Raw genomic sequence first — 18,214 nt, forward strand, 5'->3', positions numbered from 1 at the left:
ATATTACTGGACACGCCTCTTTCCCTCGCCCACACTCGTCACTACCGCCGTACCCGCCTACATTTTTAAACCCGGCCCCATGTTTCCCCGCACAAGTCCCGCCCACAAGCCACGCCCACATTGTCCTCATCAGGCCTGATGCTCCCATTACTCGCCCTACATAGGGGGAACTGGAAGTACCAGCATGCCCACAGCTTCCAAACCAGCCAGGAATGCTGTAAGGTAGATCACCGGGAGAATGTTAAAACTGTAACTTATTGCTGAATCATTCTTTTATACTCTGGATGGAATTTCAGATTTCTTTGTACATCCTGCCCCAAAGACACAACAGGAAGTGAGAGAAATTCTACTGGGGGATATACCCTCGCTTCCTGTTCCAGTGACAACAGTTTGGATTTCTCATCACTTTCAGTGCTGGTAACAATGATCCCAGAGGAAAATCATGATTGTAAATCTTCCTAATGGGCACACAGAGAGTAAGAACAATCCAAAGGGGGCATAGGGTGTGATCATAAACTGATCTGTAGCCATGTGCTTTAGATTTGTTGGGAAGGGATTGTAATTTCCAATTTTAGTTACCTTACATAACATACATTATTATAGGTAAAATCATTTCTTATGCTTGTGTGACCCCCATGGGAAAGATTCTTCCCACTTCCTGTCCTTGTGACACCCATAGATGGGGCTGGGATGTGTTGGCACACCTGCCGTACCTTTCTATTTATATTACACTGTTATTGTTCCCCTTGTGTCACCATATAACCACTAATGATAGTTTTGGCAAAGCCCTGTGTCCCCACCCTGTGCGTCAGCAGGAAGTGTGCAGGAATTTGGCCGATCCTCTGACTCACACCTCACTTTTCTGTTTATTGAGGATTATTAGACCTGTGGGGAATAAAAATCTTCATAATAAAGTTTTGAGCGATACATAGAACTCCTCCAAGGTTTTATCCCTCCATTGGGGAGATTTCCCTTTACTTCCTGCCCCAGAGCCATAACAGGAAGTGAGGAGAAATCTCTCCAGAGTGATGGGAGTTTCCGCCATTCTCTCTGGATGAGGAAGCCATGATTCAGGGATGAATACACATATCTCCTGTTATAAAGGAAACATAATAAGAGAGATGGTTAGTGGGTGATCATTCCCGCTCTATAATAAATCATGATCCATGTGCGCCATTTACCTAAATATTGCCATCATAGAAGGTAGACAGGTGTCTGTTCTGATGACAGCTCATGTACTGTAAAGGGGACTCCAATCCATCACTTCTTAGTCCATCACAAGATTATGTGTCTGGAGAGTCACTGCATCAGAGTCTATGTGGTAGGCTGGCAGAGGAGGGGCCAGCACTGGGAGCCAATCAGATTCTGCTGCAGTGAACATGTGCTGACATAGAGCCATTCAGGAGGGACAGCAGCAAAGAGGAGTATTGCAGTTATTATAAAAAAAAAAAAATAAGAATGGAATTTAATATAAAAGGAAAAATATTGCATTGTGTCACGTGACCCGGGAAAGAATTGTCACACTAAAAACTGTTACACTAAAAAAAAACTATCTGCAAAGCCATCCTAAGGCCGCTAGGGGGAGCGCGCGCTCCGCGTGACGGACGACCCTTCACCGCCGTGCGCGTTCTCGCTACCCCGCAGCCGCAGCCCTCACGCAGTGCGCGCGGCGCGAGCAGAGCCGGGTTCGGGGACGCGCTTGTGTGCCGGGAACGCGCTTCCGTCCTCCCGGCTCAGCCCTCAAGATGGCCGGTAAGTAGAGTGTGAGCTGCATGAGACACGGGGCTTCTTTACTGCTGTGCTGGGCCGTGTCATGTGGTGGGGTGTCGTGTGGGCTGTGTGTGGTGTGCTGGGTAGGGGGTTGTGGGATGTCCCTTCTTCTTTGTCTGCCATTGCTGCTGTTTACTATGGGGAGCCATTGTTGTTCCAGGGAACTTCACATGGAGTGCTGTTGTTATGGCTGCTGCACTCACTGTAGGGGGTAGGTGGCCATACAGAATGTGTGTGTGTATTATATATAACATGTATATATATTACAGTCACGTGACCAATTCATATAATGCTGTTGTGCCATGACATATATATATATATATATATATATATATATATATATATGTATATGTATATGTGTGTAATAAATAAACATGTCCATACACCTATGTATTGCTATAGCGCTGACATATGCTGTGGTGCTGTACAGAGTCCCTACATTGTATATGACAGGGCGGTCAGCCTGCTTATATTAGTCTATTATATAAATTGAATATTGGGTAATCTCCATAACATCTTAGACCCCCCCATACCTATGACAGTCATTTTCAGCACGGTAGTAGAAATGCTTTATTAGGAAAGTGTCCTGCAAGCACGTGCCCCCAAATCTTTTGTTAAAGTGGCACTAAACCCCTCTGTGCTCCCTCCCATGGCGCCTTCTTTTTTTGGACACTTTGGCTGGTGTAATGCCATCCCCGGGGCATACAAGCTGCAAGTATTGGGTTTCACATATACCCGGCACAATCAGGCAGGTAAGTGGTGGTATTGTACGTATAAAAGGACATCACCTGTCTGTTTCTACAATAACCATCTGCCTGAATGGATAAAGTTCAGGGTGAGACTTCACTTTATGCTGCTGACAACTCAAATTATAGAATTTCCATCCGGACAAATAGGGTGAAACTTCACAACAGGGACACAGACAGCAATACATACCCGATATGGGGTCTAACCTAACCCAACTATGTCTGAAAGAGAAAACATTTTTCATTTTGTTTTATTCCTTAATAAAGACAAAGCACAAAACGGTACTTGTTAGGGGCCCTCGTACACATGTGCTTTCCGGGCCTGATTTATTAAACCCCTGCAAGACTGCAAAATATAGACTATCATGGGAGAACCTGGGTGATCCAGCAAACCCTGCACTGATTGAAAACATTGGCCCGCTGTTGTGTTGTACGTAGTACTGCACCTTATATGAGTTACTGTAATTCGTAGAAGTGCACAAGTGTGTATTTGTGCAGACAGATTCATCCACATTACTGCATATACCTTGATTTAAGAAGTGAGAGTTGCGCCCCCCCCTTCTTCTTGCACCAACCATCCAATTACCCGGTATTGTAGCTGAGAGGAAGCGCTGACGTCACCCCCATTGGCACATGACAGTGCCTGGGCACAAAGCATGGAAGGTGATCACATGCTTCTTCATACTCAGGAGCATCAGGTGTGTTGTAGTGGTGAGCACAAAAGGAGTGGCATGGGAAAGCCAAGTGTAAAGCAGTCAGGTTAGGGGAAGGGGGGGTTGGCATTGGCACTGTCAGTTTCTTTCACTTCCTGTGTAGAGCTTCTTAAAGTGGAGCTAAATGTTAAAAATAAAGAATTGTGACCAAGCAGGGCTTTTATTCCATAAAGGCAATGTCTCTTCTACAATTAAATAAACATACATTTGCTCCACTGCAGGCACTGCCATGTTCACCTGGTTCTCTTCTGGGTGTTGAATCTTTGACCATTTTGATTGGTTAAGCCAGAATGACATTTATTCCCAGCATCGCATAGTAAGCTGCACATGCTCAGTGTCCTTTTCAAATACCATTGCAAACAGGCAGGTAACAACACCTGTCCCCTCTGCAATATTTCCATTAAACAACCCAAATAATATGCACCTGAATGGAGATGTGGCTTCAAATCCATTTATATATTATATATATATATATATATATATATATATATATGTATATATAAACACACACACACGCCTTATATGTTGCATACACAAGATATAATTGACCGTTCTTTTAAATTTAATTTATTCTCATGGCCCCCCTTGTGTACTGTCTTGCTGACTTCCTGCTTTGTTTCCTCTCAGGGATTCCTCTCTACTTTGTGGACCTACAAGATGATCTGGATGACTGTAAGTCTGTATTGCTGGGGCAGTACGTCATCGTGCGCTACCACTTCCTCCTTCACAACACTTCCTGCAGCTGTCCACTTCCTCCAGTGCCTGCGTTGCAAGTCTTATTATTACCCCACCACTATTGTCTTTTTTCATTTGTTGTGAAATAAGACATTAATAACTCTGAGATAAGGGAAACCCTAACCAAAGTATCAACTTTAGTCATATAGAAAGAAAAGAAAAAAGTTCTCCAGTGTATGTGCACATTTTTGACATTGTTATGGATAAAATTGGCCATTGTGAAATGCATCATCTGGGCTGGAGGTAGACCAACCCAAATAAAAAAATTAATACCAACCGTCTAAAAAAGTGATGGACGGGATACATGTGCCATGGACCAAATGTGTTTGCACATTGCACTATAGCTTATTTCCTTATTGGCTTTTGTCGCTTTAACAAATTGAAAAATAATTTTTTTAACCTTTGGAACCTCTGGCATAGCCATACTTTATGTTCATTGGCATATGTATTGGGCAACAATTAACTCCGACATTAATCTTAAGCAGTTCCTCCATAAATAAATAATTATTATGCGTCTGATGGGGAACAGTAATTTCGGGCCACAATAATGCCCTTGTGGGCACAGCAGCAGGAAATGAAAGGTCTCCAGTTTAGAAGTAGAAAGCAGTAAAAACCTGATAGAAGGTTTAACCTTTTCTCATGATCTAAAAGAAAGTCTGTCTGTGAAAATACAAAACAAACTCAGCCATTGGCTCCTAAAGTGACCATATGATTTACTAATGCAGGATCAAGCAACTGGTTAATTTAAATTCCAGCTCGTTTGTGGTAAATTTTAACTTCCTTTTGCTCTGATGCAAAATGTGTTCACCTGGGGAACAAAGAGCGATACCCAGTACTTCTAGGTATACAGAAACATGATGTTCACTCCCGTCCTGCCCATGTTACAGCTTTGGCGCTTGGTCCATCTGTGCCAATGAGTGGAGAAATGATCTCTGCCTTGTGTAAGCTTCAAGTCATACCAGTCTGAGCTTACACAGGGCCATTGGCAAGGATGGACCAAGCACCAGAGGAGCAGAGGTAAGGTACAGATAAAATGCAGCAGGAATAATATCTCTGTGCCCTGTGGGGACAACTTTGAGATTACACAGGACCTCTTCCCCACAGGAGGAGTGAAGGGGTAAGGTACATACAGGATGCTATGGGGGCCTGCATGGGCCTTACACCTAAACACTAAGGTCAGTGGTGTGTATATAATTTATCAGAGCTTTGTTTTACATTGTTTGCAAAGCTATACAAACTTAACTGCTCTCCAATCCCTGCTAATACTGTAGTTGAATCACAAACAGAGTAAAGGTGGGTAAGCTGCAGAAAGACATTGCAGATAATGGAGAGAAGGGAAGCCCACAGAGGGCAGCCAGTAGTATGTGAACTTAGGTACAATTAGATAAAAAGAACCATGTCCTGTCAGGGCTCATCTATACTTCCTCTTCTTACTAAATAATCATAAGTAAGGAAAACTGTCCAGGTCAGCATATCAGCCCTTCTTGAAAGAGGATTTTATAGCTAAAACACTGTTTTTCCATTGTATTAGCCCTTAACTGACTTTCTTCCAAGTGTTTAATATATTTTGGCTACGTGTCTGTTATTACTCATGCAATCTCTTTTGTATTGCTTTTTAATCTGTGATTTTCGTTGTGCTTACTGTGGGGAAAATGGGAGCCAACTGCAGGCTGATATCCTTGTGTTTTTATTGACTCTGACCTTATTTCCTTCTGGAATCACATGTAGGTATCTATAGGTACCAGTGTTAATCATTTACCATGAAGGTTGGAGCAGTGCACTTTGCATGAAATAATGATTATTCTTAAAGCTGAACTGAACCGAACCTTGTTTAGACCAGGCAAATTCTTTATTGCAGAACAGACAGGCAATGTCCCCTTTTTCAGTAAAATATCCTTACCTCCTGATTCCTTTTTTTATTTACACTCGCCTGTTCCCAATCTGTAACCATTGAATGGCCAGGCCTGGATAACAAAGTTCCATGCTGGAGTTCATTCCCAGCAGTGTACCTAAAGAAAAAAGATAGCAAACAGACAGGTAATTATGTTTTACTGCAGAAGGGACAATTCCTGTCCCTTTAGCAATAAAAATCCTGGCTGATTGCAGTTTTAAATTGAGAAACTATAGTTCCACTTTCAGGAAAAGAAACCAGTTTACGTAATGTTCAAACAGCTACAGAAGTGACTGATCATGTTTAAAGCCATCTGTGTGCCAGGAAACCTTTGGTTCCCATACAGTGTTCTCACTAGCCCCTTTTAGCTGGGCGCACCACTCGGCTATTTTCAGCAACCACCCGGCTGTTTTTGGGTGGTTATCAGTTAGTTGGGTCACAATACAGAGGCTGCCACCCACCTTCAATTTCTTCCCACCCAGCTTTCCGGGTTGAGCACTGCCATATGTCTTCTGCTTGGCAACGGGCATCACCATACCTTTCTGCTGAACTGACAGAACTGAAAGCTTTCACCTTTTTCACAAAGACATTGTGATGCTGGCCATACCACCCAGAAACATTGGAGATGGAGGTTTGAATTTCTTTGCAGGAGTAGGAAGGTGAGGGTGACAAGGGGCATAAGCATGGCCTTCTTTTTGCTATACGCCCTATAAAGAGGGTGACACCCTTCCTTCATAGTGTATTTGATAATATGCCGGCCCCAAATTGAATTGAAATAGGAAAAAATGGAAAATAGTGGGGTTTTCCAGTATGAGATTCAAAGACCTTTTATAAGAAGAAGGACATCTACATTGTAATTGACATGAGCATGATACCTTGTCAACTATACATAAACAGCTAGGAAAAGCTCCATAAGTAAAAACACCGTCCCAAGCCCGAAGCGTTTGGCCGAATGGCTTCTTCAGGGCTTACTGTGTGTAGAGAGACACACGCAGCACAGCCAGTCTCTCTGCCAGCCTAGATACTACGCTACAACTTTATCCACTCCTAAGATCACTCTATGACCTTTACATTAACCTTGTAAGGTCAATTTCTGGGTTTCCTCTCCCTACCTAAGCTATGATACCTCTTTCAACAATTACGCTCTCAATATATCCCCTGAAGAAGCCTATCGGCGAAATGCGTCGGTATTGAGACGGTTTTTACTTATGGAGCTTTTCCTAGCTGTTTAGTTGTCAAGGTATCATGCCCATGATGATAACAATGGGGATGTTCTTCTTATATTATGTATTTGTATTTGAATCTCATTGACCAATAATTGTATGTATACTTGGTACTTTATTACATTCACACATTTTGCCTTCAAAACCCCAGTCTTTTTCATTTTCCAATATATTCTCTATTCTGCTGCTATAAGGTGGGGAAAGACCAGAACCCCTGTCATTTTTTCTTGTACTACATATTGTTGGGGAATTGGGCTTTAAATTGTCTCAGGTTTTCATTGGGGACCATTCTATCTGAAACTTGTATACATACAAAGTTGCATTTTTTCGTTTTTGGGTTTCTTGCTTCGTGTGTCCATAGACTTCTCTCTAGTGTCCAGAGATCTCCCTGTCCTCGCATAAAGTGAGGAATTTCTCCTTCAGTGGTGTCAAAACAAAAAAAAAAACAAACAAAAAAGGCAGCCATTTTCAATGGATTTTGAGGCATAGTTGTCTTTTCTTTTGACTTTTTAGCCATGATGGAACTGCAGCACACTGAGCCTTGTTGCTTTATGGCTGCTGATGTGATCTCATTCGGCTTAAGTGAAGGGAACCATGTATACTTAACCAATGTCACTTGTGCCTCACAGAGGCTGAAAAGGAAGGGCAAACTGGGCAGGAAAATCTCCTGTAATTCCTCTTGAGTAGGAATTAAAATTCTGCTCACACTTCATGTTTTAAAGAGATTAGTGTCCTGCTCCAGAAACCTGTAGCAAGCCCGGCAGAGCATCTTAACGCTATCTCCGAGCTGGATACAAATTAGCTTAAATAGCTCTCTTGGCTCATTTATGTCCATCACTGTGTAACCTAAGTACCCCGTCAGACGCTCTGTATATAGTTGTGGATACAGGACACCCCACGTCCAACACACACAGAGTAATGTGACACCTAGACAGGTCTGATCATTGCTGGGGGCATGTAACACATCTTTCTTTTCTTCTTTAAGTTGGCTTCGAGGATTATGGACCAGACTGTGAAAGCATGAGGATAAGTGCATTTCTGGACATTCCTGCACATGACAACCTGACTCCCCTGGCACGCTTGGAAAAATATGCTTTTAGCGATAATATATTTAACAGGTAAATGTTGTGACATTGCAGTTACAAGCAGATCACACAAAAAAAACAAAAAACAAATAGTCCAATACAGTGGTTTAAGTGTCTGCTCTCTCTCTGCAAAGCATAAAGTGATCAGTTTTTGACAGCTGCAATAGTAGAAAATAATAAAGTTGAAAAGTATTGGATTTCCCTCAAAGCTATGCGAAACCATCTTTATGACTTAAAACACCAGTCCCAACACAATGCTGATATAGCAATGATGGGGCAGTTTACTAGTGGGAAATACTACAAAAAGTGAAAAGGTTTTTACGTGGTGATGTGGCCCAGAATGAATTTATATGCAGCAGGAATAGAATCCATGACACTGTTGCTACAAGCCAATAAGGCTTACCCCAACATGGGAGAACCATTGCAATAACTTTCAGATCTTAGGGAACCCCTGACAATAATAACAGTATCCAAAGCCCACAGTACATTAGTGTGGTGGTCAATGGGAAGAATGTCATCCTTACAGATTGCCAAACAGATCATTGGTGTCAGTGGTATCTGACCTGTGAATTCCATATTGCGTATTTTTAAATTAAATTATTTTAATTGCAATGCTACGTTTCAGAAGTTTTTATTTATTTCAAGTGTTCTCTTCCTGCCAGATGAGAAGTGTAAGCCTGTCCTCTCTCCAACCTGAGCTCATTGCTTAAAACCCTATCATGTAACAGTATAAAAGCAAGCAATGTTTATTATTTAGAATAATAGTCCCCTGTAAAGCTCACCATTTATAGCTTTTCATCTGGTGTTAATTTATTTCCCATACAGACAGATAATCGCTCGTGGGCTGCTGGATGTGCTGAGAGATTTTAGCAGTACAGAAGATGATTTTCTCACAGTCATGGAGATTGTTGTTCGCCTGTCAGAAGACTCAGGTCAGTACCGAAGTTTTTAACTGATTCCCCTGGTTTTTATAACAAAACACAGACTGGTTGCTGCGATAAATGTTAGCAAAGATTTGAGAGGTTGATTGATGGTTACAATCATTATGCTCCACGGGACAGCAGCCTGCCCATATATAATTAGTAACTGTACATCAAAAGGTTTGGAAACATTATTGAAGAGAAAATGTTTTTATAAGTTAGTGACAGCTCTGGAGTGCAGGTTCATTTTGGTCCTTCAGATAACCTGAGTTAGTCTTCAAATAGAACCAAGTGAATCACCGTTGGATGCTGGTCTAGGCTGTATAAGGGGCTTTGAATTCTGGCCAAGTTAAGATTAAGCTCCTTCTTTTGCTGAAACTGAGCCTTGCCCCTTTTCTTCAGATGTCAGTCTGCTGTCCAGTAAAGATTTGGTATTTAGTAGATGAATGACAGAGGTGTGGCATGGCATAAGGAGGTGATTGTAATTTCTTCAAAGAAGTCAAACCTCCATGTTCATCTTTGGCCTATTGAAAAGACTTTCAGGCACCACAGTGCCCTGAATTCAGCAATGCCACTATTTCAGGAACATTCAGGCCAAGTTGGGTCCACTTTCAGCCTTGGTTGAGTTATGGATAAGTTGTTTTACTGATGCTGTTTTAACATGTTGGAGGATAGGATTTCCTGCAGATGCTAGTTCATTCTAGTTGAGGCATCTCTCATTTTTCAGGGTATTCGCTGGGATATGGGGCATCAATTACTTTTTCGTCCTGTCCCTTTCAGGCTTTTCTGCTAGTGATCCTTTACCGTAGCCTTGTGCACAGTTGCATCACATTTGTTTGTGCAGTAAAGACTAATGGAGATTTTATTCTTGCTGTTTTTCCCAGAGCCCACTGTGCGCACTGAGCTGATGGAGCAGATCCCACAAATCACCCTCTTCCTACAGGAGAGCCGACCTCAGTTTCCCCGGGCATTTTCTGAATATCTACTGCCCATCCTTATCCGCTATCTCACAGATCCCAATAACCAGGTAAGCTAGAGCTTCACACATTAACATTTTACACTGATCATCATAAAAATGTAGTTATATTCATTTATAAAAACAAACTACCAATTTCTCCAAAAAATTGAACATCTACAAGCTATGTTATCCCAGATCTTTTTCCTTGTTCTGCTTTTATTATGCGTGATATAACATATTAGTAGATCTCTTAAATTAATATGCTTTGCATTTGTGATAGTCTATTCCAACTTGAAAATTAAAATAATACCTTTTTCCCATGAAGAAGAGGAAGACTGTGTACATACTGTGAGGTTTAGGGTGTCATGCACACAACCCCATAGTTTCCATGTAATTTACTAGTAGTCTTTTAAATAGGGCTTCCTTGAGTGAAGTGAGATGCTGTGCAGATAACATTAATGCAGTTCAGGTAAAATATAACATTTCATCTAGTAACCATAACAGGAGCAATTGTAAAAGTAAACGTACACAGTAGATCTCAAGCTGCACAGTTTGGCTTTTAAGGTTATAAACCTTCTGAGCCATAACCCCAAGTGTGTCTCAGGGTAAACAAAAAACAACTGATAGCAGAAACCCCAAACCACACTCAGGGTAGCTAAAAAAAAAAGACTTACCTTTCCAGGATGGTCCCTTGGCTTCCTCCAGTGTCCTGCCATCCTCTGGCCGCGTCCTCTTCATCCGATCTGTCCCCCGGCGAGTGCGCTGATGTTCGCCGGGAGTTCCCTGTGACGAGGGAGCGTGGCGGGACTTTCAAATTATTTTGGATTGTATATATATATATATATATATATATCTATATTTATATATATGCTACTGTACAGTTTTTTTACAGGTTTCAGTATTTATTTATGCACCCTTGTTTTAACAGATTTTTGTGCTTTTTATTTAAAGTTTATTAATAATTTTATTAAATATTGGACTTATTTTGGTGAGTTATGCTTACGAATTACAGGCCTACAATGTAAAATACATTTTTATGAAAGACAGTGTACCACTTTTAGATATATACGGTAAATCCTGGACAGAAATGAACTGCCCAGGTTAAAGCGTACCTAAATTTAGAAATTTCATTTTACATATAAGGCTGGACAACCCTTTTATGTAGAGTACAAATTCTGTTGTTGTTTTTTGTGCAACACCCTTTTTTTTTCTTTTTAAAAAGGGTGCAGCACTGCCCCCTAATTCTCGATTGTCTAGCACAAAGCCTCCCGGGATACCTAGGTCACACATCCCAGGAGGCTCTTAGGTTTTTTTTTCCCATCCTACATCACCCGATTTTGCGCCTGGGTTGGGTGATGTAGGATAAAGAACCCGGTAGAAGAGATGAGGATGACAGGTCCCGAGCGTTGGCTCCGGGACGACGCGGGACATGATGCAGGACACCCCTGGATGGATCGGACTGCACTGCGTGATTGAAGGTAAGTGTATTTTTTTTCATGGCTATTTTCAGTGTAGAAACCAATGCGTGTACCCTTTCATTCACAGAACAATAAAAAGGTGATTAGATGCCATGGGTCGCTTCACGTTATTGCGTTCAATACTTCTGTACGTTTTAGTTTTCCAGGGACCTTTGGTATTTTTATGCACAAAGTTGAGAGCAAGAGCATCTCGGCAATACGCAGGCAAGAACAGGTTCGTCCACTTTGCTTGACATGTTCCTAGTCAGTGTGAAGCTTAACAGGGCAACTCCTAAGTTATTTTATCCCTCAGGTGCAGCATTCGCTGGAAACTTGCTGTAGAATGTCTGCCTGTCTGTGCAAGCAGGCATTGGAAAAATTTCCACTCTAAACACCCTGCCAGACTGTCCTTTGCTTGACCTGCCTCTAGTGTAAAGTAGAGAGAAAATACATAGATCTTTTTATTGATAGAGAAAGGTCTTGCTGCTGTCACCAGGTTTTCAAACTGCCTGCATGATTTTAGAATTGAGAGGTGTCATGTTGTGATCATTGTGAATTCTTGTACTATCACATTCATCGAAATTTCTGCATTGCCCTGCTGTCAGCAGTAATGCTTGGATAAGTTACTCACTTGCAGAAGGTGTGTTTGTAAAGAACAATACTGAATGGTCATGAAAAAGCAAAAACAAAAAAAAAAGAAAAAGAATGCACAGAATCTGTTAACCCCTTTCAGGATGAGATTTTAAACTTTTACCAGAATTTCTTTACAAATTGGAGTGAATAGGGTTTTTGATTTACCATGAATGGGGCTATTTTAACATTGTGCAGGCTTATTCTTACTTTTGACAGTGGCAAAACAAAATACGGCATCTATTTTTTTTTTTATAGAGTCTGCTGAACTGGTTTATAAATTTAAATGGGAAATATAGAAATTTGCATTTACTCCATATATGTGTGGTCTGGATATTCCCAGAGCTTCGCATGGGTTTGTTTTTGATAGATGGGCACTCTATAGCCCATCAGTTCAGCTGTGCAGTTCACCAGTCAGCATAGTCCTTTTCCTGTCCCCTTATACTTTGTCATGGAAGAGTTTAAAGTTCCTGACAGTGTGCTGTGAATGGAGGCAGCTGGAGGGTGATAAAACTGGAAGGGCTTAGGGCAGAACTGCAGAATGTGACACTGATATGTGATGTCAAATTCTGCCATCTGCAATGGCAATATATGTATGAAAAGCTATATGCTTGTTTGGTCCCTACGAGGGAATTGTGAGAGTAATGTTTCTGAATACTTCTCCACTGTTATACCTATTCAAGTTCTACATGACATATGTACTTTAGGCCTCTACAGGTGTTTTAGATGGCTTCTAGTAAATATGCAGAGGGCATCAAGAAAAAAAAAAAGGCTGATGTCCTTTTTTACCTAACTACAATTTCTTGCTAGGTTTGGCCAGAGTGGTACACCTCCTGTTGTGTTTTTTTTTTTTTTTTTTTTTTTTGCTGTCTTCTTTTACCATTTGCGAGATTTTCCTTTTACCTCCTATCCCAGAGACACAGTAGGAACTGGGAAGAAATTTCCCTCTTTGACATTTGTCACCAGACAGGTGTCCCAATTTGTACATTTTCCTGTTACAGTGACAACTTTTGCATTTTAGCTTTTTCCTCAGGAGGAGGGTCGAAGTTACTCTATTTCCAAAATTAGAACAATTGTTTTGTAAAGTTTCACTTTAAGTACAGAAACTGCAATTTAGAGAATAACTGACATTTTTCTGGTTCTTAGGTGAGGAAAGCAAGCCAGGAAGCTTTGCTGATCCTGCTGGAGCAAGACCTTTTCGACCAGAGCGACCTCGAGAACAAAGTGTGTCCTATATTACTGGATCTCTCCGCTCCGGAGAATGATGATGAATACAAAGTGGAAGCTGTAAATGTGAGTGATAGGGCAGGCATGAGTTGGTGTTCTCCTTGCATGCTTGTACAAGCACATTTATACTGCATATTTCCAAGTTGTGTAGGAGTCTAATTCTTTACTGCTGCGGGTCACAAAACCTCATATGACTCACTACAGTTGTATTTAGCAAGCCACAGCACAGAGCAATGATGATGTACAGCATGTGGTAAACCATAGCAGGCAATTGGAATATCTGAGTTTAAGCACTAGATGAAAAAATGCAGATTGGCTGCTTTTCTGCTGCATCAAGGTTTTATGAACTTTGCTCTAGTTCTAGTTTTGTTTAGAAACTTTTTGAAGCAGTGTTATTAGGGTTAAGCAGACCATGTCACCAACGTAAAAAAAATCCATTACCAATTTTTTTTATTTGCTTGCAAAAAGCATCCGATCTAGTATTTTATCTAAGTAAACTCCTTAGTACTGCCCCCGCTCACCTTCCTCTATTTTGCAAGTGTTTAATTACTGTCTGTGTGTCAGTCTTTCCACACCTTTCCTCTCTACATAACATTTAATGTAGAAGTTTTGAAGAGGAGTACTTTGGTGTGCCCTGTGCTAGCATCCAGCAACACTTTCAGGATTTTTAAATGACTACATGTGAATCTTATGGGAAGATTGGTGTTTTAATAAAGTGTTTTTTCCTTTAAAAGCAGCCTATAAAATGATCAAATAATTTCCCTGTTCTGCTAGGCTCCAGTCTTCACTCTTTTGTAAAACTACAACCCAAGCATCTTTAATATCTCTTATCCTCACGGATGTTTTGGATGCTTGTGTTCCCCTGCTGTGAGCTGTGGTTCCAAGTGCTGACTCCTACATCACTACTATGTCTGCGGGGAGCTCTAGTGATGTTGCTGCTGGCTGGTTTAACTGCAGCTCACAGTAGGGAATGCAGACATCGATTTCACAGACCCAGAAATGTTAGATGCTAAGGATTTCTTGGCTGGTGTAGCTCTGTAATATTCCAAAGATTAGATTGCACTATTGAGGAGTTGTCTTATGTAGTGTAGGTTACTCCTGTTTTCCTACAAAGCTGAAAAGGCCAGCTTATCAAGTCCCGTCTGAGACTAATTGATGTGACATCCAGCCCAAGGTAAAGAATAACTGCTACACATGTCTGAGAACGTTCTCCATTATAACCTGGCCTAGTTTAGCGATCTCTGTGGGCTTCAGAAAGGAGGTGGAGCCTAAACAGAAAATATTGAGCTTTATAACTCTCTGGATGATATGTTTCTGTAGCATTCATTCATTAATCAACATGGCTGTTCTGTTCCACACATAAAAGGAGTCAGGATTCACATAAGGCCTCCGATTTGTCACTGCTTGTGTTTGGTTCTGTAGAGTAAACCTTTTCTCTCTACCTCCCAGATTATCTGTAAAATGATTTCAATGCTTGGCAGACAGACCGTTGAACAGATGTTACTGCCAAGATTCTGTGACCTTTGCAGCGACAGCAAACTTTTCCAAGTTCGCAAGGTATGGAATATGGAATAATATCCAAGGTTTGGCTGTGATTTCTCTTTGTCTTTATTGTCTCCAAAATTCTGCAGCTGATGTTTGTAGGACTGTTTGAGTCCTTTGTGTGTTAATAAGTGCTATGTAGGAAGCCAGGCATTGTGTCCTCATTAGGATGGTAGCGACTATGGTTTATCTGTGGGAATGACCTTAACAAAAATGTTTTGTGTCTTGTTTTTTTAGGTTTGTGCAGCAAACTTTGGTGATGTGTGCAATGCAGTTGGCCAAGAAGCTACTGAAAAATTTTTGGTAAGATTAGATTTCCAATGCAATACATTGCTACATGTTTGAGTGTATGTTTTTTGCTCATCATAGCTTAATGAGTCAGCTATTGTGTTTTTAGCCCCCAGTCAAAAAGCCAGAGACGGGGGTTGATGTATGTAAACTTTGCTAAAGGTTTTCAACCAATTCATCTCCTAAACTTGTATACCCCTTATGGACCAGAGAAAGTTTCAAAATGTTACTGTTGGCTTGCTTATTAGGTGATAACTTTGTCATTGCTTGAGTTGAATTAATGTGTACATTAATTACCTTAATATGTTTTTCATGAAAAAATAGGCTTTTTTTGAATAAGTAAAGTCTCAGACGGCATAAATATCTACTAGATTGTAAGCTCTTTGGGGCAGGGTCCTCTCCTCCTGTATCACTGTCTGTATTTGTCAGTCATTTGCAATCCCTATTTAATGTACAGAGCTGCGTAATATGTTGGCGCTATATAAATCCTGTTTATTAATAATAATAATACTGTAGTTTAAACAGGAAGTGGGTACATTTTGTACAGCCAGAGATTTGCCCTGCTGTGGCTCAGTATACAGCCAGACACATGCCCTGGTTCAGCAATACAGTACCCTGATATTCTTTCAGAGGACACGATAATGATTCCTTGTCTGGTGAATGGCAGTGTAACAGAGGAAACTGCATGGTTACCTGGTGTTTGTAAATCACAAGACTGAATGAGCAAATCATTTCACTAACATGTATAACTGTGACTGTAGTTCCACTTGAATAAGTTTTCATGAGAATACAGCTTGGTATTTGAATGAAGCAATATTCTGATCTCCATATTGTAAATTATCCAAATATCCTAAGGTATATAAATATATTAAAAGCCTTATTTTGCTTTTGTAGTTTATATCATATTTACACTTTGTCATGCTAATACAAAGAAAACAAAAATAAAACTAATAGTGATTTTATTCTAACACTAGTCTAAAATGACTGGTACAATAGTCATTCCATATGAAATGTGTTTTATAATTGTCACTTTGGATTTCAGACCTACGTGTTTATTTATGTCTTTTCAGATCCCCAAGTTTTTAGAGTTGTGCTCTGACAGTGCCTGGGGAATGCGCAAAGTGTGTGCCGAGTGTTTTATGGCTGTTTCATACACAACTTCCAGCGAGGTGCGACGGACCAAGCTTTCCCCTCTTTTCATAAACCTTATCAGTGACCCCTGTCGATGGGTAAGTTGTCCTACGGTTCTCTGTTTCATTTAATACATATATATGTTTAGGATACATTAAATTTATCTTCACCTTAATACAGGTGTAATATACCTACACAACATCACTGTTTTTAGTTTTTCTCCATATTTTAAAAGGTTGTATGTAAAATATAAAAGATTATCTGAAATCATATCTATAAACACCTGGAAGTGCACCATCCTATTGGTCAAAAATGCTATCCATTATAGTGATAGACCAGTAGGGAAGCATGAAGGTCAGGAAGGGGTGAACCAAACTTCTACAATTCGAAAGTTTCCATTTTGCAGAAAATGGAGTGTTTAGGGTTTCTCTATCACTTCTGAAGAGTACTGATGTTGTGTCTGTAAATGTCTAGATGCTTGCACTGTAGGCATTTAAGATTTATGTTTATTTTATTTTAGTGTACTTTAACTGAATATGGACCCTTGCACCAGGGTCCATAATTGTCTTCCTCCAGAATTGCTTTTTGGTAAAAATGTCCAGTGGTCCTCTTACCTTTTTTTTTAGGGGTATCATATGAGGCTCAAGTCAGATTTGTAGGATAGATTTGTGTTGCCAAAATAAAAAAAATGCATATATGATACTTTCTTTCACTAGCATTATTGCAGCAGTTTTTTAACATAATTTTGTTAGCTGTTGATTTTGCCTGATCTGTTTTTTTTTTCTGTAATCGTTTGTCTGTTTTGTTCCTTCTGCACTGAAATCGCTTAGGAGCATTGTCATCCTGCGGCCAGGGTAGTCTACTAAGGACACGTAATTTTACATGACATGTTTCTAAACTGAGCCATTTGTTTTACATTACATCCTAGAAAAGCATTCTCTATTACCGGTAGATGCTATGTGCACCTGCTAAGTCACAGTAATGAAAAAAAGAAAAGCAGGCTTTTGGCTTCTGGTCTCATTTGATAGTAGTTTCTGCTCTGGCTTACATTGTCTGAAAAGTGCTGAGTGGCTTTTCTGTGTTCCACTGTCAGTTAACAGACAGTATGATCTGCATTACAGGTACGACAAACTGCCTTTCAATCTTTGGGTCCTTTCATCTCCACCTTCGCCAACCCGTCAACAGCAGGATTGTACGTGAAGGAGGATGGAACACTGAGCATCCGACCTCCCGCAGAGGACACCCAGCACAGCACAGACAGCGGCTCTAGGTACAACCTTTTACCAAGGCATTCAAGGGTCAACCAAGTTCATTTCTACTTAAGAGGTTATATAACTCGGGTTTATTGACCTCTAGTGTGTTTGTTTAAATCTACATACTGATGACATCAACTGACAAGAAGCCAAGGAGAAAAATAGGGCATCACATAGTTAGCTCTAGCTTGTCATTGGTCAGGTCAATGCATAGTTTTAGATTGCATACTAAAGAGTTGAAGCACATGTAAGTCAATTTTTTGTGTCCCAATGAGAAAATTGTACTTTTGTCTTGAGGAAGCAACAGGAAGTTCCTTCTTGGATATTGTCTCTGAAACAGAAATCGGAGCTTAATAGTTTTTGAGTTACTGACCTGCAAGAAGCAATGCAGAAATGCCATAACTGGCTAATATACTGGTGTTCCTGGCCTGGGACTCTAAAAAGTCTTGAAGCCATATCAGGGATGTCACTAGAATTTTCACCAGGGAATGTTAGCAGTAGCAGCCCAAATATTTTCAGCATATTTTCTTTAATAAAATGTGTACTAACTGGATTATTATTATTATTATTATTATTATTATTATTAAACAGGATTTATATAGCGCCAACATATTACGCAGCGCTGTACATTAAATAGGGATTGCA

General features: G+C 40.4%; 1 protein-coding gene across 2 annotated transcripts in view; it reads left to right on the forward strand.

The window, feature by feature from the left end:
* The first annotated feature begins 1,659 nt into the window (after window positions 1-1,659).
* Window positions 1,660-18,214, forward strand: part of LOC140333097 (serine/threonine-protein phosphatase 4 regulatory subunit 1-like) — a 34,009-nt gene continuing 17,454 nt past the window's right edge. Inside the window, exons 1-10 of one of the 2 annotated variants that reach the window (XM_072414508.1) lie at window positions 1,660-1,752; window positions 3,857-3,901; window positions 8,064-8,196; window positions 8,989-9,095; window positions 9,968-10,110; window positions 13,275-13,421; window positions 14,805-14,912; window positions 15,135-15,200; window positions 16,256-16,414; window positions 17,438-17,586. In XM_072414508.1, the coding sequence (XP_072270609.1) occupies window positions 1,746-1,752; window positions 3,857-3,901; window positions 8,064-8,196; window positions 8,989-9,095; window positions 9,968-10,110; window positions 13,275-13,421; window positions 14,805-14,912; window positions 15,135-15,200; window positions 16,256-16,414; window positions 17,438-17,586 (1,064 nt within the window). In that variant the 5' untranslated portion in view covers window positions 1,660-1,745. Of the gene's footprint in view, window positions 1,753-3,789; window positions 3,902-8,063; window positions 8,197-8,988; window positions 9,096-9,967; window positions 10,111-13,274; window positions 13,422-14,804; window positions 14,913-15,134; window positions 15,201-16,255; window positions 16,415-17,437; window positions 17,587-18,214 lie in introns of those variants that run through there. The other variant, XM_072414507.1, reaches the window with a different exon arrangement.

The sequence above is a fragment of the Pyxicephalus adspersus genome, chromosome 6, assembly GCF_032062135.1.
Source record: "Pyxicephalus adspersus chromosome 6, UCB_Pads_2.0, whole genome shotgun sequence".
Classification (NCBI taxonomy): domain Eukaryota; kingdom Metazoa; phylum Chordata; class Amphibia; order Anura; family Pyxicephalidae; genus Pyxicephalus; species Pyxicephalus adspersus.